Source organism: Rissa tridactyla, chromosome 5 (assembly GCF_028500815.1).
Source record: "Rissa tridactyla isolate bRisTri1 chromosome 5, bRisTri1.patW.cur.20221130, whole genome shotgun sequence".
NCBI lineage: Eukaryota > Metazoa > Chordata > Aves > Charadriiformes > Laridae > Rissa > Rissa tridactyla.
The window spans coordinates 48,316,781-48,334,416 of record NC_071470.1 but is presented as its reverse complement, the minus strand read 5'-3'; the positions used below and the strand labels follow the sequence as shown (position 1 = coordinate 48,334,416).

The window sequence follows — 17,636 nt, the reverse complement described above, 5'->3', positions numbered from 1 at the left end:
ATTGGCATCAGATACAGCCAGATGGAGAGTTGGCTCTCTGCTAGCAAGTTCAATTTTCCTTTTCCTCAGACTGTGTTTAGTTGTCTGTTCAGTCGTGTAACACAGCATCTAAGTTTAGCTGGTACATTTAATGTGTGTAATTCACTCTGATTTAAAAAAAAAAAGTGCCTTTAACAGTACCTTCTGTCAACCTCCTTACTAGGTGTAGATATCATCTTCTGGTCTGTTATCAATGCTGAAAGCAAACAGGAACCTTATTGTGCATTTATTTCGCATGAAAATTCATGAACAAGGCCTGCGTAATAATAGCTTTAGTGCAGTTTAAAAGAGGCTTAGGAGGAGCAAAGGGATTCTTGATCAGGTGTTTCTTCTGTAATTTTCTCTGAAGGCCTCTGCCTGAAACTCTCTATTGGATTGTCCTGTTTGAAAGGAGCAAGGTTGCCTACAGATGCATACTTTCTGAGCTTTACAAAAATACAAGCGGATTATATGGGTTCACATCTCCTTGAAAAACCATATATTTTTCCAACTGCAGTTAACCCCCTTGTATGGATGGTCCAGAGGAACCTTCTCCCTGTAGCAAGCAGCATTTGCTTCCTCCCATTCCCCCATCCCTTCTCTGCCTTTCCAGCAAGGTCCTGTCCTGGCCAAATTACAGCCTGGCTAAGGGCACTGGAGAAGGAAGGGGTGTGCATGTGTAGTTGTTCCATGCAGTGCAGAAGTATGATATGTGAAATGCAGAGGCCCCTCTGACACACTTCAATCAGTTGTTCTTCATTCTGTATTTCAGAACTCTGGAATAAACCCGTTAATAAGTAGTATGAAATAGCAAGATGTTTTCTATACAGAATTTACATTTCTGTAGAAATAAGAACACATAGTAATGGGAAAATAGAATTACATTTTCCAGTTTATTAGCTCAAATCCCTCTAAGGCTTTTCATGAACTCTTTATGAGTTTGTAATGGCCAGTGTGAAATTTAGCCAGGCCTATATTGCATAGTTTTGCAGTCATACCTGTATTGGACAGGGCTGAAGAACTCTGCTATCACATTGCTGGCAAAATCCACACTGTGGGTCTTATGTCCTAATGACAGAGACCCGGTCTTGGTTTGACTCATGTCATTCGGGGTTTTGCTACTGTACCAGCAACAAACTGCTCCCGAGGTGCACCTACCCCTTGGATTTGTGCATACCTAACTGTGGGAGCAGGGGTTCTGCTGCACAAGCAAGGCTTGGAGGTGGTCTTGGCCAAGCTTTTAGGGACAGATGCTGTGTAAAGCACATTAACACAAATCAGCCCAAACTTCGCTACCAACAGTGTGTGGGAGTGTCTGCCAGAGTTCCTACTGAATTATTCATTCCTCTTCAAAGGTTACAAACATTGTGTGCCTTCATCCAACAGACTGATTGATTTTAAAACTTAGAGATTTGCATGGGAACTTGGATTTAGAAACATGTGACATTTATTTTACAATAAGCACATAGCTTGTTAACAATCTGATTCAGTGCGGTTTTACTACGGTCTTCTGTGTTTCAGCTGTATCTATTATGAGAGGGGGCATCACATCTTCATAATGTGTAAGGTTTGACTAAATATCTTTTGGCGCTGTGAAGAAAAAAGAAGCAAAGCTAGGGAACAGGAAAACAACTCCTTGATACCTGTCTATGCAGTATGTATGTAGACCTTTCCATGCTGTGTAGTTCTATCCTTTTTTTCAGTACCACATATAGAACATGAAGAAGTATTTGAAGTGTTGTAGGCAGGAAAGAAACGGTACTTACGCAACATGTTATGGCTACTTGCAACCTCTAAAGTCTCCCCATTAATCTGTAATCTTTTTGCAGGGTTTTTGTCTCTCTCAGTCCATTCCCTTTCTCCTGGGGGCCGTGACATGGTTTTTCTTTGTGTTTGAGGAAGATGATAAAGCTAGGTTAGCAAGAAGGGAGGTTATTATTCATATTAGTAAAACTTAGAAAGCAAAAAACGCTCCTTCTATTACTATGAGCATCAAAAAATTACATTGTACAACAGGTCTGTCCAGATGTCCAGCACTTACAGAGCAGCTTCTTATTGCAGTTACGTGATGTAATTTTTAATATCTCCTGTGATGTCAATGGGCTTTTAGATTATGTTTTTTTCCTTCTTTTTGATGAGAGTCAATCTGGCCTCTATTGAGTAAAAGATTTAAATTATGAAGCATTTTATGTATGCTAGATTGTCTTGAGCTGAAAATGCTGAAAGCATATCGTCAAAGCTAAATTAATGGGTTTGTGCAGGCTACGCTCAGTAATACCAGAAGGAATTATATAGGGCTAAGGCAATTCTGATTGTTTATTATCTGCATATAAAGATGATATAAAAGGAGCTATTCCACAGGCCACAGATCTGCTTCCTAATAATTCTCTTCAGCCTCCCCTTTTGAAAACTCTGCTGTCCTCTCCCAATCCCCAGCAGCTTGCCACAGAAGTTGCAGTAAAATGTCCGGTCCGTCCTTTCCTCTATAGCTCAGAACAGTGGGGAGGTAAGGCAGGGCAAAGAGAGGCAGCTTTCATCTCTAAACCAAGGCTGCTTGGAAACACTGGAACAAGGATCCCACAACCGTCCTCTGGTTCCAGCCCTGTGCATTTGAAATGTTGGTGCCTCCCTGCGAAGGAGCAATGGGTGACAGCCCATGACTGAGAGAAGACAAAGCATGGGGTGCTGTGATACAGAAGGGTGGTATCTTGCAGCAGAAGATTTGCTGAAGACTCTCTCTCAGGCAGGTATGCTTATAAGGCAGGAATCTCTACTTACAGGAAGGAGCTATCAATCCCTTGGAATTACAGAGTCAGTTGCAGGATCCTGCTTTTCCAGAGGCTGACATACTTTATTTTCTTCTCATCATTTGAACTGCTGCCGCTGCTTATGCTTGGATTCAGATCTTTGCTGGCACAGTGAATTATTCAAATCAGAAAGTTTAAAGTTACCTGTTTTCCTCTTGAACATAAGTTAGGAAATAAGCTGTGTTTCACTAACCACAGCTTTCTTCTTCAGAGAAATTTGTGGCACTGGGAAGGGGACTGTATAAAGGCCTGTGTGCAAATTAGAACCTATGCGATGGGTTTAGTAGCTGCAAAGCGCTATGTGCAAAGCTGCTGCATGGAGCTGAATTTCATCTGCATGCTTGCTAATAAATCACTATTTCTTAAACTTACTGTGAAATGTGACTATGGCATTCATGGGTAATTTCTTCTATTTTTTCCTTTGATGTATGTTTATGAGGCAAGGTCCCACTGAAGAACATTCAGAGTAACTCTTTACATAGGTCCCTCTTATCTTTAAAAATTAAATTCCTTGACTTTCAAGAACATTTTTCTAAGAGTAAAGAGCATACATTCCATAAAGTTTGTGCTAGTTGGTTCCAGATGCTCTAGCTTACGCCTCCTCTTTTCTAACAAATGTTTTCCCTTTACTCTCAGTAGTAAAAGGAATGTTTCTCCCTTTTCATCCATTCTCTTTGGCTAAAAAGCAACAAGGAAACTTATCATTAGCATATGGTGGAAAAAAATTACTGCATGCATCCCTCAGGCACTGCTCATTAAAAGAATACACAGAAATGGCTCAAGTGTGGGTAATGTAATTGGTGTGTAGCTCACTATTCCCTGAATATGTACTTTCCTCTTGCAGTACAAAAATTGAGAAGTATTTGCCTTGTTTAGTGGATGGAGCATACGGAGTTCAAAAACAAGCCTTGAAACAGAAGGACATGCTCACAGCACCAAGTGCAGAGGAATTAAATGTTACTTGTTAGCCAGAGACAGGAAATACGCATCCCACGGCCATAATCACAGCAGAAAGAAGGGTTGTTAAGAGCATACGCACCCCTAATGAAAGCTAAATACAAATTAGAGCTAATATGTATGTCTTGTATTGGGCATCAAAGTCAGAACAGTTTCAATCACTGAGCTCATGGATATTCTGGAGTAAAATTAAATGCAAGTTTTTCAGTTAAAACCGTATATTGAAACCAATTAGTATCTGATATGCAGCCAGTGAATGCATATAAAAATACTTCAGCAGGAAAAATAGTGCTGCGTCCAAGTCTTGGAAAGAACAGCTTATAGAGTCTTTTTGTTTCAAAATTAATTCATTCTGAATAACCTTAGGGTCCAAGATCATAATTGCGGTCTTGTCTAAAGACCCCTGAGCCTCCTTTACAAACAAAGCAGGAATTTGGATACTGTTCCTGTGCTCCAGGTGTAATTTGGACCAGGCTCTTTAGGGCTGACCTTTTAAAGACATCAGTTTGCTGCGTGACTCTCCTCAGAATGTCTCAGAACAAACATCTAAGTAATGAGGCATCTAAACGTAATGAACTTTTGTGAAAATTTGACATTTTACAGCTCCTTATCGCCTTAAGCCACTGGGGAAAAAGACTTACAGTTCTGTGTAAGTCACTATTGCATTTGTTCTGGGTAAAATGGGACCTCTGTGTGTGTGTGTGAACTGCTTTATTAGAACAGTCTAATGCAGGCCTTTGCAGAAGCATTCAGTCTCCAGGTGTTGGTCTTCATGGCCCACACGTCCCGGTCATTCAAAAGCAATTCTTCATCTGAGTTTCCCTTCTAAGGGAATTTTTAAAGCCTATGCCTGAGAACTGTGTATGAGTGAATAGGAAACTTTCCTGTTTTGAAATAGCCCCATCCAAAGTGATCACTGATATGTTTTATCTCAATTTTGTGACTTCGCTGAGGAGATTTAGCTAAATGTACTAAAATCCTGTGATCTGTCTAGGTTCTTATTTTAGCCTCTGTCTGTACGTTCCCACAGTACCGCTCTGTCATTCTCTTCTCAGTTGAATAAAAATCTGCAATTTAAGAAAAGTCCATCACATATGAAGAAATATTTTACTTGTTACCTCATGCAAGAGGCAAATCATGAACACTTTGATCTGTGAATGTCAAAGAGGTAATTACATCGATGGGGGCTTAGATGGCATACGTGTCAAAGAGTAAGAACAATCCCTTCTCTTACTTAGAATTGTGGATCTGTAACTGAGATCGTTCTTTGAAGTTGTAACCGTGATAAGAACTCTTCAAAACAGAAATCTATAGATCAAGGATGTAATACATGCACGTGTTGGCATTTAGTTCCTAACTGATTAGTCCTGTCTAACCTGATTCCTTATGTACTTTGTGCTCAATTTTAGGCACCAAAGGAAGAAACAAAGGGGAATTTACAAATCTTCAAGGTGTAGCTGCATCTACAAATGGAAAAATATTAATAGCAGACAGTAACAACCAGTGTGTGCAGGTATGATGATATGCCGCTTCCACTATTTTTCTCCCCACCCCCACCCCTCTGCCTTCTTTATACTTCAGGAAAGACACGTTTTGTACAATTCAAGCAGATACAGAGAATACGGAGGAAGTTCAACTTGTTTATCGTCCATTATCATTCCATCTTCTTGACCTGCAGCTATCTTTTTCAGATCTACACTATATCTAGTATGTATATCAGAGTTTATTTCCCTTCATTATGATGTTTGGCAATGAATGAAGAAAACAAGTGGTACAGTAATCTGGAAAAATGCCTTTTTGTAAATATCATTTTACATTGTAAATTTATCACTCCGTAATTCCAAATATAAATGTAGAGCAAGGTGCCACAAATATAATTTCTTAAGCAAATACAAGTACAAAAATAAACATGTAGATGTAATTTTCAAATGGCTTTTAGTCTACTTAATTCACTTTTCTTTCTGATATCATGATCAAATCTTTTCTGCGGTAGCACCCCGACACCTGTGATTTCTTGGCTTCTGTAACCTGTGTGAAAATCAAGCTGTGTTTTTTCTTTTGGTTGCCATGTATCTTTTTTTACCATTAACAATTTGTCATCACTCTTCAGTCTGCCCATGTGGTAGCAATGAACAAGGCAGCAGTGTGTGGCTTGTTCTTCAGTATGTGAGAACCAGCAAGCCACATGCAGTAAGAACTCGTTTCCAGGCCTTTTCAAAGAGACAGAGTCAAATATTCATCAGCACCCTCACACTTGGTAATTTGCAGCCACTTCAGAGGAAATTCAGTGTCTAATTACCTGGCTTGGGGACACAACCAGTGGACTGAATTTTGTATGGCTAAAGCATCTCTCAGGAAATGGCCTGGTACTTATCCCTAAGTCAATTCAATTCAATTTTGAAATTCTCTTTTAGCTTCTGTTCCTACCTTTTCTACAGACTTAGTGTTTGACTATGGCCAAGTCACTCAGTGCCTCAGTTTCCTCATTTCTAATAGGGGAATAATACCACTTCCTTCCAGCTGAGAGGGATATTGTGAGGCTTAATTCAGTAATGTTTGTAAATTACTTTAAGATCACTGAAGAAACTGTGCAATGTAAGTGCAGAGAACTTCTTTATTTTGAAATTAGGCTCCAGGTGGAAGCCCCTTCTTAAATTAGGCATATCACTTTCAAATATGGACCGTGCAAAAGTGCTTCATGTTCCTAACTCTCTTCCTGACTATAGTGTTCATTAGTGACTTGCTAAAATCTAAGCTCCGAGAAATAGATGATGTTATAATGCAGACTTAATTTCACAATGAATGTTTTCTGTTACAGATATTTTCCAATGATGGTCAGTTCAAAAGCCGTTTTGGCATACGAGGAAGGTCTCCCGGCCAGTTGCAGCGGCCAACAGGAGTGGCTGTGCATCCCAGTGGTGACATCATTATTGCAGATTATGATAACAAATGGGTTAGCATATTCTCATCAGATGGAAAATTTAAGGTACACATTACCATGTGGACTCTCACGAGCGTTGTCTTACAAAGGAATGCAAAGTAATGTGGGTTTTTTTGTCAAGAAACTGCATAGTTTGGTTGTAACTTAGTCCAAATTCCATTGTCGTGATGTGGAAACCCATGACACAGCCATGTTGTATAATTAATAGGCAGAGGTCACAGCTGTGATGCTAATGTTGTACCAAATAGAGACAGTATGTTCCATGTTACAGTTCCACACATTAGGTGCTTGGATGGCTTTCCATATAGTCAAGGATAGCTAATGTAATCAAGTCTCGTTGGACTAGCTCAACAACCTTCATATCATTAGTATTCTGATTATACAGAAAGGTGTGTGCATATATGTATATACACACAGACATAAAAAATGATGAGGAGGACATGAGGCTCTTCAGTGACATAGGGAGGAGAAAAATAAGGTAGCAGACTGATGATGACTTAATCTACTTATTCCATGTGTGTCAGCAAATCAAATGTATAATTCATGTATGGAGAGAAATTTCCTGTTTGGCTAATTTTCTGGCAGCCTAATGACCAAAAAGGTCAGGCCCTGAGCTGCTCACATGTATACCAAGAAATGGCCTTTCTTGAAGTAGCCTTTGCAAAGAGATGATGCTATAGCAAATAGGCTCTTGTGCTTGCGTAGTCCTCAGTGACCTCCATCTGGGAAACAGACACGTGGATGTTTTTAAGAGTATCCAGGTCCTGTGTAGACTCGAAGCTAAAATAAAACAATACTCATGTGCAATGCAAGTGTTAAATAATCTAAATTACTTGCATTTACAGAGAGTATGTGATTTTCCTTGTCAAGTAGTTTTGAAAATGTACAGTTACACAGGAAAACCTGGGTTTTGGCTGAAGTCCTTGAATGAAACGAAGACAGTGGAACAAAACCAAGGAAAGATGTAATTTAGTTAAGAATCCAAATACTCTGAGTAACCTAAGTGTGTTTTAAATAATTATTAACATCTTTAATGTGAACTGGCATGATCTGGACACAGAGCATGGGCGGGCTCGTTTTCCTTCCTTCTCAAGACGTGCTGTAAATCCAGCACTTCGGATGGTGCCAGCTCTGGAGGTAAAAGCCACAGCTCTGCAGGAGCCAGGACCCTATGTGCTGTACACTACCAGCAGAGAGAAAGGTATTAAAAAAAAATAATTACTAAGGTAGTTCCTCTGACGTAGAGCCTAGCTTTGGTTTTAGTCAATGATTTTGTTGGATTGCAAGAGATATGTAAAATTGGCAATGTTTGTGTGGTTAATACAAGTTAATGCATCGGACTTTATAGTTCTTGGGAGTAGATTGATAAAATGAGAGATGAAACATCAAAGATATAAAATCCTATTTTTAGGTTGAATGCAACAGGCTATTTATGAGAGAAAAATATACAAATGCTTGTAGAAGCATTTTATATATGGAGGGCAGGCATAATCATACAGTTGAAGCACGGGTCATGGATATGACAGATCTAGCCTGTGGGAATCTGGGCAAAGCCTTGTAATTTTTTGTGTGCTGGCAATGGTAATTCTTAGAGGGGCTTTGTCTTTCACAAATAAGAAGCTCTGACAAAAGCAGACCTCTTATTTTCATAGCAACTCTGATCCCTTTAATAGGAGTAAAATAAGAAGGCTAAGATACACAGAGAGATAGATAAAGGGATAATGGTGTTTCCCTTCAAATGACTGTGCCTGCAAGTCATTGTACATGATCTCTGATGCAGGTGGTCTGCTAGTTGTTAACTCAGCGTTATTGGGGGTCTGTAATCTAACTTTTTTTGGTGTTGTCCCCTTCTTTCTGTATTTACTTACATTTACTCTCCCTTAGTGGTGTTTTAATAGTCATGTGAGCCAGAAGGCAAATTTCCTCTGGAGCCAGGCCCAAGCATCTCCCCGATTACAGCACTGGGCTGACTCACCCCAGCAACCTCCACTGCCAGGCAGAAAAGTGTCACCTTCCTCAGTCGCTGGTAGCAACAGGGACAGAGCTCCGTTTTCCTAAGGCTGTAAAACTTGCATAATGCAGAGGTGGACAAACCCTAATCTAAGGTTATACCAGAACACGAGTCTCTTAAAATGAAAGGTTGTATTATCCTGTGAACCTTAAAGCCTCAGACGGTCTTAGGAACCGGGGCTTCTGTTTCTGGCCATGCCTCGAGTCTCACAGGTGACTAACGATCTTCCATTTCACTTCCCAGTGCTTTGTTTTCCTCATCTGTACAAGGCAGATAACAGTGCTGGCTTCCTCTGTAAGTTACTCTGAAATTGCTTAAGAAAACTGTTAGAGAAGACATACTGCTAGGCTAAGGAGAAAACGCCTGCCAAAGCAGCAGTATCAGCTTCAGCGCCAGTGGTAGTGTTCAAACCTAGTGATGGAACTGGAGAACAGAGCCAAGAGAATGATTCTTGGTTCCTCTGAGGAGAGAACTACTTTCTAGTCTTGAGGGGCTGTATCTAAGATAGCTTGTGATCCGCCAAACAGGGCTGCAAGTCAAGATCAAGTTTAGATGAGTGGGAAAAGATGGAAGGAAACATTTTATCTGTCAGACTTTTTTTTTTTTTGTGTCTTGTTAGAATAATTAAGAAGGAAGCTGCTTGAAGCTGGTCACATGTTCAGATAGGAATAGTTCTGTGAAGTGTGGTTAAGTGGTCACAATTGAATTAAGACAGTGACATGAATGATAAATCCATTTATTGTGTGACATTGAAATGTGTGGCAAAGCCGTGTCTCCATATTGGGGAAGTTCTCAAACAGAAAAAGAAGGTATGGTGAAAGTCTGTAAATTAATTCCTGATAATTGTGAACCTTTCAGACAGCGACAAGATTGGTAGAGTTAAACTTAGAGTTAAACATATCCCACAGTAGAATATTTTCCACCCGGGTAGGGTGACTTTATAAACACATATTTGAAAACCAGACTAAATTCATACGAGCCCGTAAAATAAGGGACATAATGTCCTTGACTGAATTCAATTAAACACATTATTTGTATTAAGGTTTCAGATGATTCATTATACTTTATTCATTTCTAATGGCAGAAAAGTCTGAAAATACTTCCATTCATACACTTAACAGGAGTGACTGGGTTTCATAATGTTCTGTTCTAAATAATCAAACCTATAATTCCAAGAAACCTTCCAAAATAAAAATATACACAGCATATGTTCAGCCGGACTCAGTAATGTGTCATCAGCATATTCTGATCTAAACTGGAAACAGAGATTTTTACTAAAAAGCACTGCAAACTCTAGCTGGGCATAATTTATTGCTGCCTGCAAATTATATTTTAAACCCTGGCCCAAGAATAGTGATTTTTATTACTCTTCTCAGCACTGAGTGCCCATTAGTATAGTATGTGATTTATTCCTGATTTTTTTTGTACATATTTATATGGGCAGGAAGACACTGTACTCATGAATCTGAGTCATTTTTCCGTAGGAATCCTGGAAAGATGGTAAGGAGGTGGTGCAATGCACAAGCAGACAAACACACGGGCATCCCAGAGGAAAGAAGGGAATATGATTTAATCACCCCAAAGGAAATACATCTACTGATTTGCGTTTGGTTTATGTTTTTCCTGTTTTGTCGTTATGCAAACCTGAATACATTTTGTACGCTCCTATCTTTTCCCTGGTGAACACAAAATCATTTTTAGTAGTTTTCCCTGGGGATATTTTAGCATGATTTAATTAGCTGTTTTTTTGACTAAATATTTAGCAATTTCAAACAGCAAATGTACTTGAACATAAAACAGACACATGATCATTGCATGTTAGCTAAGCATAGTCTTGAAGCTGCAAGATTTACTCCCTGGAGTTTTCTTTATTTGAACTGAAAGCGGTTGTGTAGTAATGCTGGTGACTTTGTACCAGACAGCCTCAGGGAACCTAGATGGCTTTCTTTTGGGATGGCACCTATTTTTACCTGCAACCCCACCCATGGGAATGTGCTGTGGAATACGAGCATGGAGCTTACTAAGGATAGTTGGGCTCCTTCAGATACTAACATGGTTGTTTGCTTTGAAAACACTGGGGAATTAAGAGAAATGAGTTAGGTAATGGATCATCTCCATGCCCTGTAATCTGTCCCACCTTGATAGTTAGTCAAGGAGTTAGTCACAGGCTAACAGAGCTTCAGCTACTCCTCACCACTTGCAGGAGGGAGGGGAGAGGGGCAGAGAAGTCAGAAGCATTGCTTGTTCTAGGTGGTGATCTGTCCCACGCTGCAAAGGCAACGAGGTGAAAAATGCTCGTTTCATAAAGATGACGAATATCTTAGTATCTATTTCATTTAAATTCCGTTTGGAACAGGAAATTATGTTCTCCACCTCAGAGATAGACCTCAGTTTGTAGGATGTGTCTCGCACAAATTACTACAGGATCTGAAAGTTCTGGGTTGTTTAATTTCAACACAGTCTGTTGGGTGGATTGCGTGTCCAGCGCAGTAAAGAGGCTGGCAGGAGACCCGACTTTTGGAACCAACTGCTTCCAAATCTGTCCATCATTTTTTTAAAAAAACAACCAAACCCAGAAAGCACGTTGCTGCATACCAACAGCAAAACCCCCAAACAATTAGGTGGTATTTTTATAACCTTTTTAAAATGAAAGGTCAAAACTCAACTGATTTTATGTAGATTAAACCAGTTTCTAGAATCTCTGCCTGGAAAAAAGAGCAGAACGGTGAAAAATTTGAAATGGGTTACAAGGTGATCCTAGAATCTTTCTAGGTATGTGACCAAGTAGCTTATGGGTTCTTTGAAGGCTTTGCCTGAATTTCTGCTTGCTCTGGGCTGGATGGGATGCTGTTGCTTAGATCTGCTTCTTAGATCCCTTTCTTTTTGATCCGACTAAAGAATGGTTCTAATGTTTTCTGATTTGACAGCTCTCTAGCCTTTCCAAATAATTCACACTGTGTGAGCTCCACCTCATCTCCACTGAAGGTTTTTCCATCGATACAATATGGAATATTGTATACAGTTCCCCTCCTGTTGCTGATCATGCTCGCAGATGTTTTTAGTAGTCACAAGGCCTTTTTAAAATTATGGAAATAATTTTATTTACATAAGACAGGAGCAAGCTTTTATTTGTTTAGCGTTTTAAATACTACTGTATTCGCTGTTTCGGGGCATGATCCTATCTCCTTTGCGGGTTTCAGCAAAGGACTGTCTAAGCAGCAAGTGAAGCAACCTCATGTGGATCTGATGGAAGATATAGAGGTTGGCTTGAGCTTTAGCTCTGCTCAAATTCTTTCCAAGAGCACTCAGAAGCTGCGTGGTGTCTCACAGGACATCATAGCCTACATCCCCCTCAGCTCTGATGCTCCAAGAGTGAGCTCTGACTGCTCAGGCACTCAGTAGGCAGTGCTAAAGGCATGTTTCCCTGTCCATAACCAGGCGGTTGTTGGGCTCAGGAATAGTATGCAATAGGAGGCAGAAGTCCTTTATCCCTGTCTGCCTGTCCTGCTGGGACACTAGTTCTGGCTATACAGCTATTTGTGATGGTTTCTGACAGATGCGATAGTTTATCAGGACATACAAATCTGATGATTGTGTTTCTCATGAGTTGTATATTTGGACTCAGTTACTGAGGTGCCAGATTTTCCACTCTACAAAGGATATACAGAAAGTAGTCTTTATTTTCAGTTGAAGAAAGAATTATGACATGCACAATAAGAACTGATAAAAACAATCACTTCCCTCTGGGAAACTTTTGATGGCAAAAATGTCTCTCTGTCCTGCTGTGTGCTTGTAATGCAATCTTTGAACTATACTAATGTCTATCATGCCAACATATTTTCCTGTTTTGTGTTTTCCCTTTTAGGCCAAAATTGGGTCTGGAAAGCTCATGGGCCCTAAAGGTGTTTCTGTGGATCGTAATGGACACATCATTGTAGTGGACAATAAAGCATGCTGCGTCTTCATCTTCCAGCCAAATGGGAAAATAGTCACCAGGTTCGGTAGTCGAGGAAATGGTGACAAGCAGTTTGCAGGTACACTTGATGGTAATATGTAAATCCCCTTTTCTTGCCTCTTCTGCTCACATTTGCATGATGTTTGAGCATGTTGAAGACGCTATATCCTACTCGTTTGTCCTGGGGAAACTCTACTAACATAGAGCTATTATTCACTTCACCATTTGTTTAATTGGTCAGGAAGACTGCAACATCTGTTCTGCAAATGTAGCTGTAACCAGATTGTTTTATCTACCTCTCTGTGCCTGGAAGCATTTCAGATCAGTGACCCAAGAAAGACTGGCCTTAACTAGCATTTTATAAATGCTTTGTAATGCCTACACTCAGCTGTTCATGATAATCAACTCAAACACTGTGCTTTATGTTTCCAATGATCAGATACACATTAACCAATGCCCTAAGTGGTATATTCCCATTAGAAGATGAGTGTAATGGGATAGCGTTAAGATCGAGATCAGGAAGACACAGTTATACAAACGGAAAATGCCAGTTTGGGGAAATTACCACTTATGTTCAACTGACTGCTTGCACATGGTGTCTTTCAATTAGAACATGCAATTAAGTTTAAAAAAAAAAACCAAAACAACTGACATATTTTGAGTGAGTAGCTGTTCTTTCAAAATTTGAAATGACGATGCCAAATTACATCTGCAGGTCATTTTACAGGTGTTGGGTCACTCTGAATAAGTAGTTATAGATTGGTCTGATGTTCTGACTGGTTCACAGCACGAGAAATAGCATCAATGGTATAACTGCTTTTATCGTACTTGAGATCTCTTGCAATGTCTTATGGCACAAGTGCCATATATATATATAATTTATGAGAGTTTTGGTTCTAACACAGCTAAGCATCACCAAAATTTTCTGGGTATGTCCAGTTTCTTTCATGTTAAAATTTGTAAGAATACCTCCTGAAAATAAGTGTGCAAAAGCTCTGTAACAGTGCATTTGAGAAACGTATCACCTTTTCTTGGTGGTGGGCTACATAAAACAGGTGAATTTTTGTTACTTAAATGTTTTCCATGTAAAGGTTTTCACCCTTTTTATAGTTTACACTGATTTACTGTGAAAATCGAAACCGAGTTCTGATCTGTTTAGTAACTCAAAATAGCACCAAGTATTTTGATTCAGGTACTTGCCTGTTTTCAAGCTACGGTTTGTTTTTTATTCTGGTTTGTGCACGTAGTTCAATTCACAAAGTAAAGCAAAAAATGCACTTTTTTCCCTGACAGTGTCCTTTGAAGTGACTTTTATCTTAAACGTCATTTGCTCAAATGGTTGTGAGAAGCGAGCACAGAAAGCATAGTAGATTTCAATTGAGACTTTACATGAACATTTTTGAGAACTATTTCCAGTGTATACACAACTTTATGCCTAAGCACTACATGTTTTGTCATGTTAATAAGCACATAAATATCTACATCGTCATCTGTATATGAGAGAGGAAGGAATGAACAATGCTTACTGATAACACTAGCTGACAACTAGTTGAAAAAGAAACTATTTATGTTTACAGAAAGACATGATGACCTTTTTAAAACATGAAATGAAATTACTCTTAATTTGAAATTGGTATTCACAATTTCACTATTACTGCTCAGAAGCCAAATAGAATATTCTGGCAGGCTGAATATCTGAATATATTTTTTATTTATGCAAACTTTTTGTTTTAGTGGTATTATTATTTTTATTTTTTTCTTTCTTTGCATTGCAGGTCCTCATTTTGCAGCTGTAAACAGCAACAATGAAATTATCATTACAGATTTTCATAACCATTCTGTCAAGGTACTGTCATTAATGGCAACTTGGAATGCTTTTTATTTTATCATGGTACTTTCTTGGGGAAAATAAAGTATTGTTAAAAACAAAGGGATCACACTCTATATGTATGAGGTCTGATTTAAGGACTGCACAGAGACCTTTGCACGCAGCACATTGCTTAATGGAGATACAATCCGTTGCCTTTGGTGCCACTATAATGTTCTCTAATTCAATTGCTTAAACAGAAGTTGTACCTGAGATAAATAATGTCAGCTTAGTTGTTTTTATTAGTGCTCTCCCAAACCTGTTATTTACCCTATATTCTTTCCTATTTTAAGTCTGGTAACTGCTCCTGAATTTCCCAGTAAAAGCTTCTCACATTTCTAGTTCAATAAAATTATAACAAAGATACCTGACAATCTTTAATTCCATAGCTATAAACGTTAAGATTACTGGATCTGTTTACAACCCTATACTCTTAAGAACTGTGTAACAAAGACCATCAGTTTTCATCCAGTACCTCCTGCACTGGACAGAACTGGCCACTAGTCCTTACACCCATGGGAAGTCCTAACTCATGACGTGTTAAACAGTCATGGTAAGATAGGGTGGTATATTTGTCCCAATTATAAACCAAAACAAGGATACATGTTGAGATGTCATGTGGTGGAAAATGTATATAAAGGAGCTACAGACCATTTCAGAAATTACTTACCTGTGCGTGTTTGTTTTCAGGCCGTGACATTCCCTTTCAGTCACTTCCTGCACTCTTTTCCCCTCCCTCAACATGCAGCAGCAGCAGGAGGAGGAGGACACGGGCAGCAGAACGCTGTCCTACCCAGGTTCTCAGGCCACGTGCGCCAGTCCCACGCACCGGTGAAATCCCTGGGATTTCACCTAATGGCTGCCTGGTCTGATTGAACACAAAGATGAACCCTCAGTCCAGTTCTTCAGTGTTCATACCTGAAACGATAAATCCTGTATATTCACCTGAAATAGGAAATCACTGTCTGAGCATAGACACCTTCATGTCCTGAGCAGTGCTGAATCATCTAGCTTTTGAATAGTGATCTTGCTCTTGTACCCTTTTGGAATTAGAGAGGAAGTAGCAACTCATGTGGTTTGGATTACAACAAAGAAACCAAGACTGCTGCAGGAGCCCTAAAGCGGCTTGTTTACGTGGTTTAGCAGCAGGAGGCCTATGACTCCATAAATTACCCTTCCACCAGCAGGGCTTGCCGTGGTAACAGGAATGCCTGGAGAGAGTTAAAAACAAGGGCAAACTAAAATGAAAAAAAGCAAATGAAGAGATGTAAGAAGTGTGGCATCTTAGTGAATTTATAATTATTGCATTCCTAATGAGAACAGAGCGTTCCCGTCTGTCTCTGGTGTGACTCAATGGGATAAAAATGTTACTTGTTACAGTTCGGTACTAACTGGAAAAGCTTCTTATTTTTCTAGTGTTCTCTAAATTGGTACAGATAATTGTTGACACTTGGAGAGTAATTTATAATTTGGGTGATGCTGGGGAAAGAGGAGAGAGTAAATTTTGTTTTAAATAATAAACACATTTAAAAATAAATAAATAAATTTCACTTTTATGGGTGCCAACGCCTGTTCCTGCCACCAGTGTCTTGAATTAAACATCCTCACTCAGCAGCATTATCCTCCCTCTCCCATTACCCTTCAAGCGTGTTCCTTCTTTCAGGCATCTTCTATGGAAAATCCTACTCAGTGTAGGCTTTTCTCTCATTTGGTCACTCACCATGTCCGTTTCAACCCAGGGAGGGAGCAATACATCTTTGCCTATGGTTGTTTTTTTTTTATTAGTTGACTTTTTTTCTACTTACTTTCATCATCTGAGGTACCAACCTGGTACTTCATTACTTTCCTTCCCCCAGTGCTTTTTCTCTGTCCACTGTGGGTGTTTAAGAATAGTATGATTTCCTCACATCTTCCACCCTCTTAGCGCTTCAGTGTGCACTTGACACTTGTCAGGTCTTTGCATTTTCTTGTGCAAGCCACAGCGGGTCTCTAAGAATGCTGTTGGACCTTGGGGCATGGCTGGGCCTGAGTCCGAGATGGACCAAAATAAATAGAGATGGCTGTGGCACTATGTAAATGACACATCCTGTACCTCACTTGGTCCCATTGGTGCATCCAGGTCACTGACAGAATAGTCATTGATCGTCTCCATCTTTCTGCTGTCTAAACCTGTTACCATCCCAGAGAATTCAGTTGCTGAACTGTCTATACAGAGATCTGCCTGCCATGATTCCATAGATTATGCTAGTCAGAGAAGAGTGCATCTGCTCAGTTGTGTTTCTGTAGCACTGACTCCCAGTGCTGTACCTGCACTCAGCACTTCTTCATTCAAGATGCACAAGCTGCAGGAGGGTTCCTGGGGCCCTCCACCTGTATGTCTGAGATGAATAAGTTCTTAAGTGAGAAGGGAAATACTGTATGGAGTAACGGAGCTACAGGGAGAGATGGGCACCTTTTCTGCCATCTTCAATGTGTGTGTGGTGTTCCTAGGAACTCTGCAGTTGCCAGTGTTGTTAACAGGCGAACTGGTAGTAGTAGATTGCTAATATCTGATATGATGCCATATTCAGGTTTTTGTTTTAACCCATACAGGTATTTAACCAGGAGGGAGAATTCATACTGAAGTTTGGATCAAATGGAGAAGGAAATGGACAATTTAATGCACCAACTGGAGTAGCTGTAGATTCTAATGGAAATATTATCGTAGCAGATTGGGGAAACAGCCGAATACAGGTAGAAATTTCTGTATTTCAAAGGTGCTTGACTAGGGAAGCTAATGGATTGATAACTCTGGCCACTGAAGTCTTCAGACTTTCCAAGAAACAGGAGAGCATTAGAAGTGATGTGGTTTCTAACACAGTTTTTTATATGCTTCATTGCTGATCTGTCCACTTTTAGAACTGGTGGTGTCAGATCATTGGACTTTCCAATTCCGATGGTTACTGCCACCAAGGCTTTTGTCTCCAAATAGTTCCCCAAAAGCTATTTGATGACTTAGGACACTTGCAAGCATTGCTGAGATGATAGTAATTTATAATCACCATAACAGAAGATTGGAAATACAGTGGAAAATATGAAAA

General features: G+C 39.6%; 1 protein-coding gene across 7 annotated transcripts in view; it reads left to right on the top strand.

The window, feature by feature from the left end:
• TRIM2 (tripartite motif containing 2) overlaps positions 1-17,636 on the top strand; it is a 115,913-nt gene that overhangs the window by 93,166 nt on the left and 5,111 nt on the right. For 6 of the 7 annotated variants that reach the window (XM_054202841.1, XM_054202842.1, XM_054202837.1 and 3 more), the window contains 5 exons: positions 5,192-5,295; positions 6,601-6,768; positions 12,600-12,780; positions 14,465-14,535; positions 17,149-17,289. In XM_054202841.1, the coding sequence (XP_054058816.1) occupies positions 5,192-5,295; positions 6,601-6,768; positions 12,600-12,780; positions 14,465-14,535; positions 17,149-17,289 (665 nt within the window). The remainder of the gene's footprint in view (positions 1-5,191; positions 5,296-6,600; positions 6,769-12,599; positions 12,781-14,464; positions 14,536-17,148; positions 17,290-17,636) is intronic. The other variant, XM_054202843.1, reaches the window with a different exon arrangement.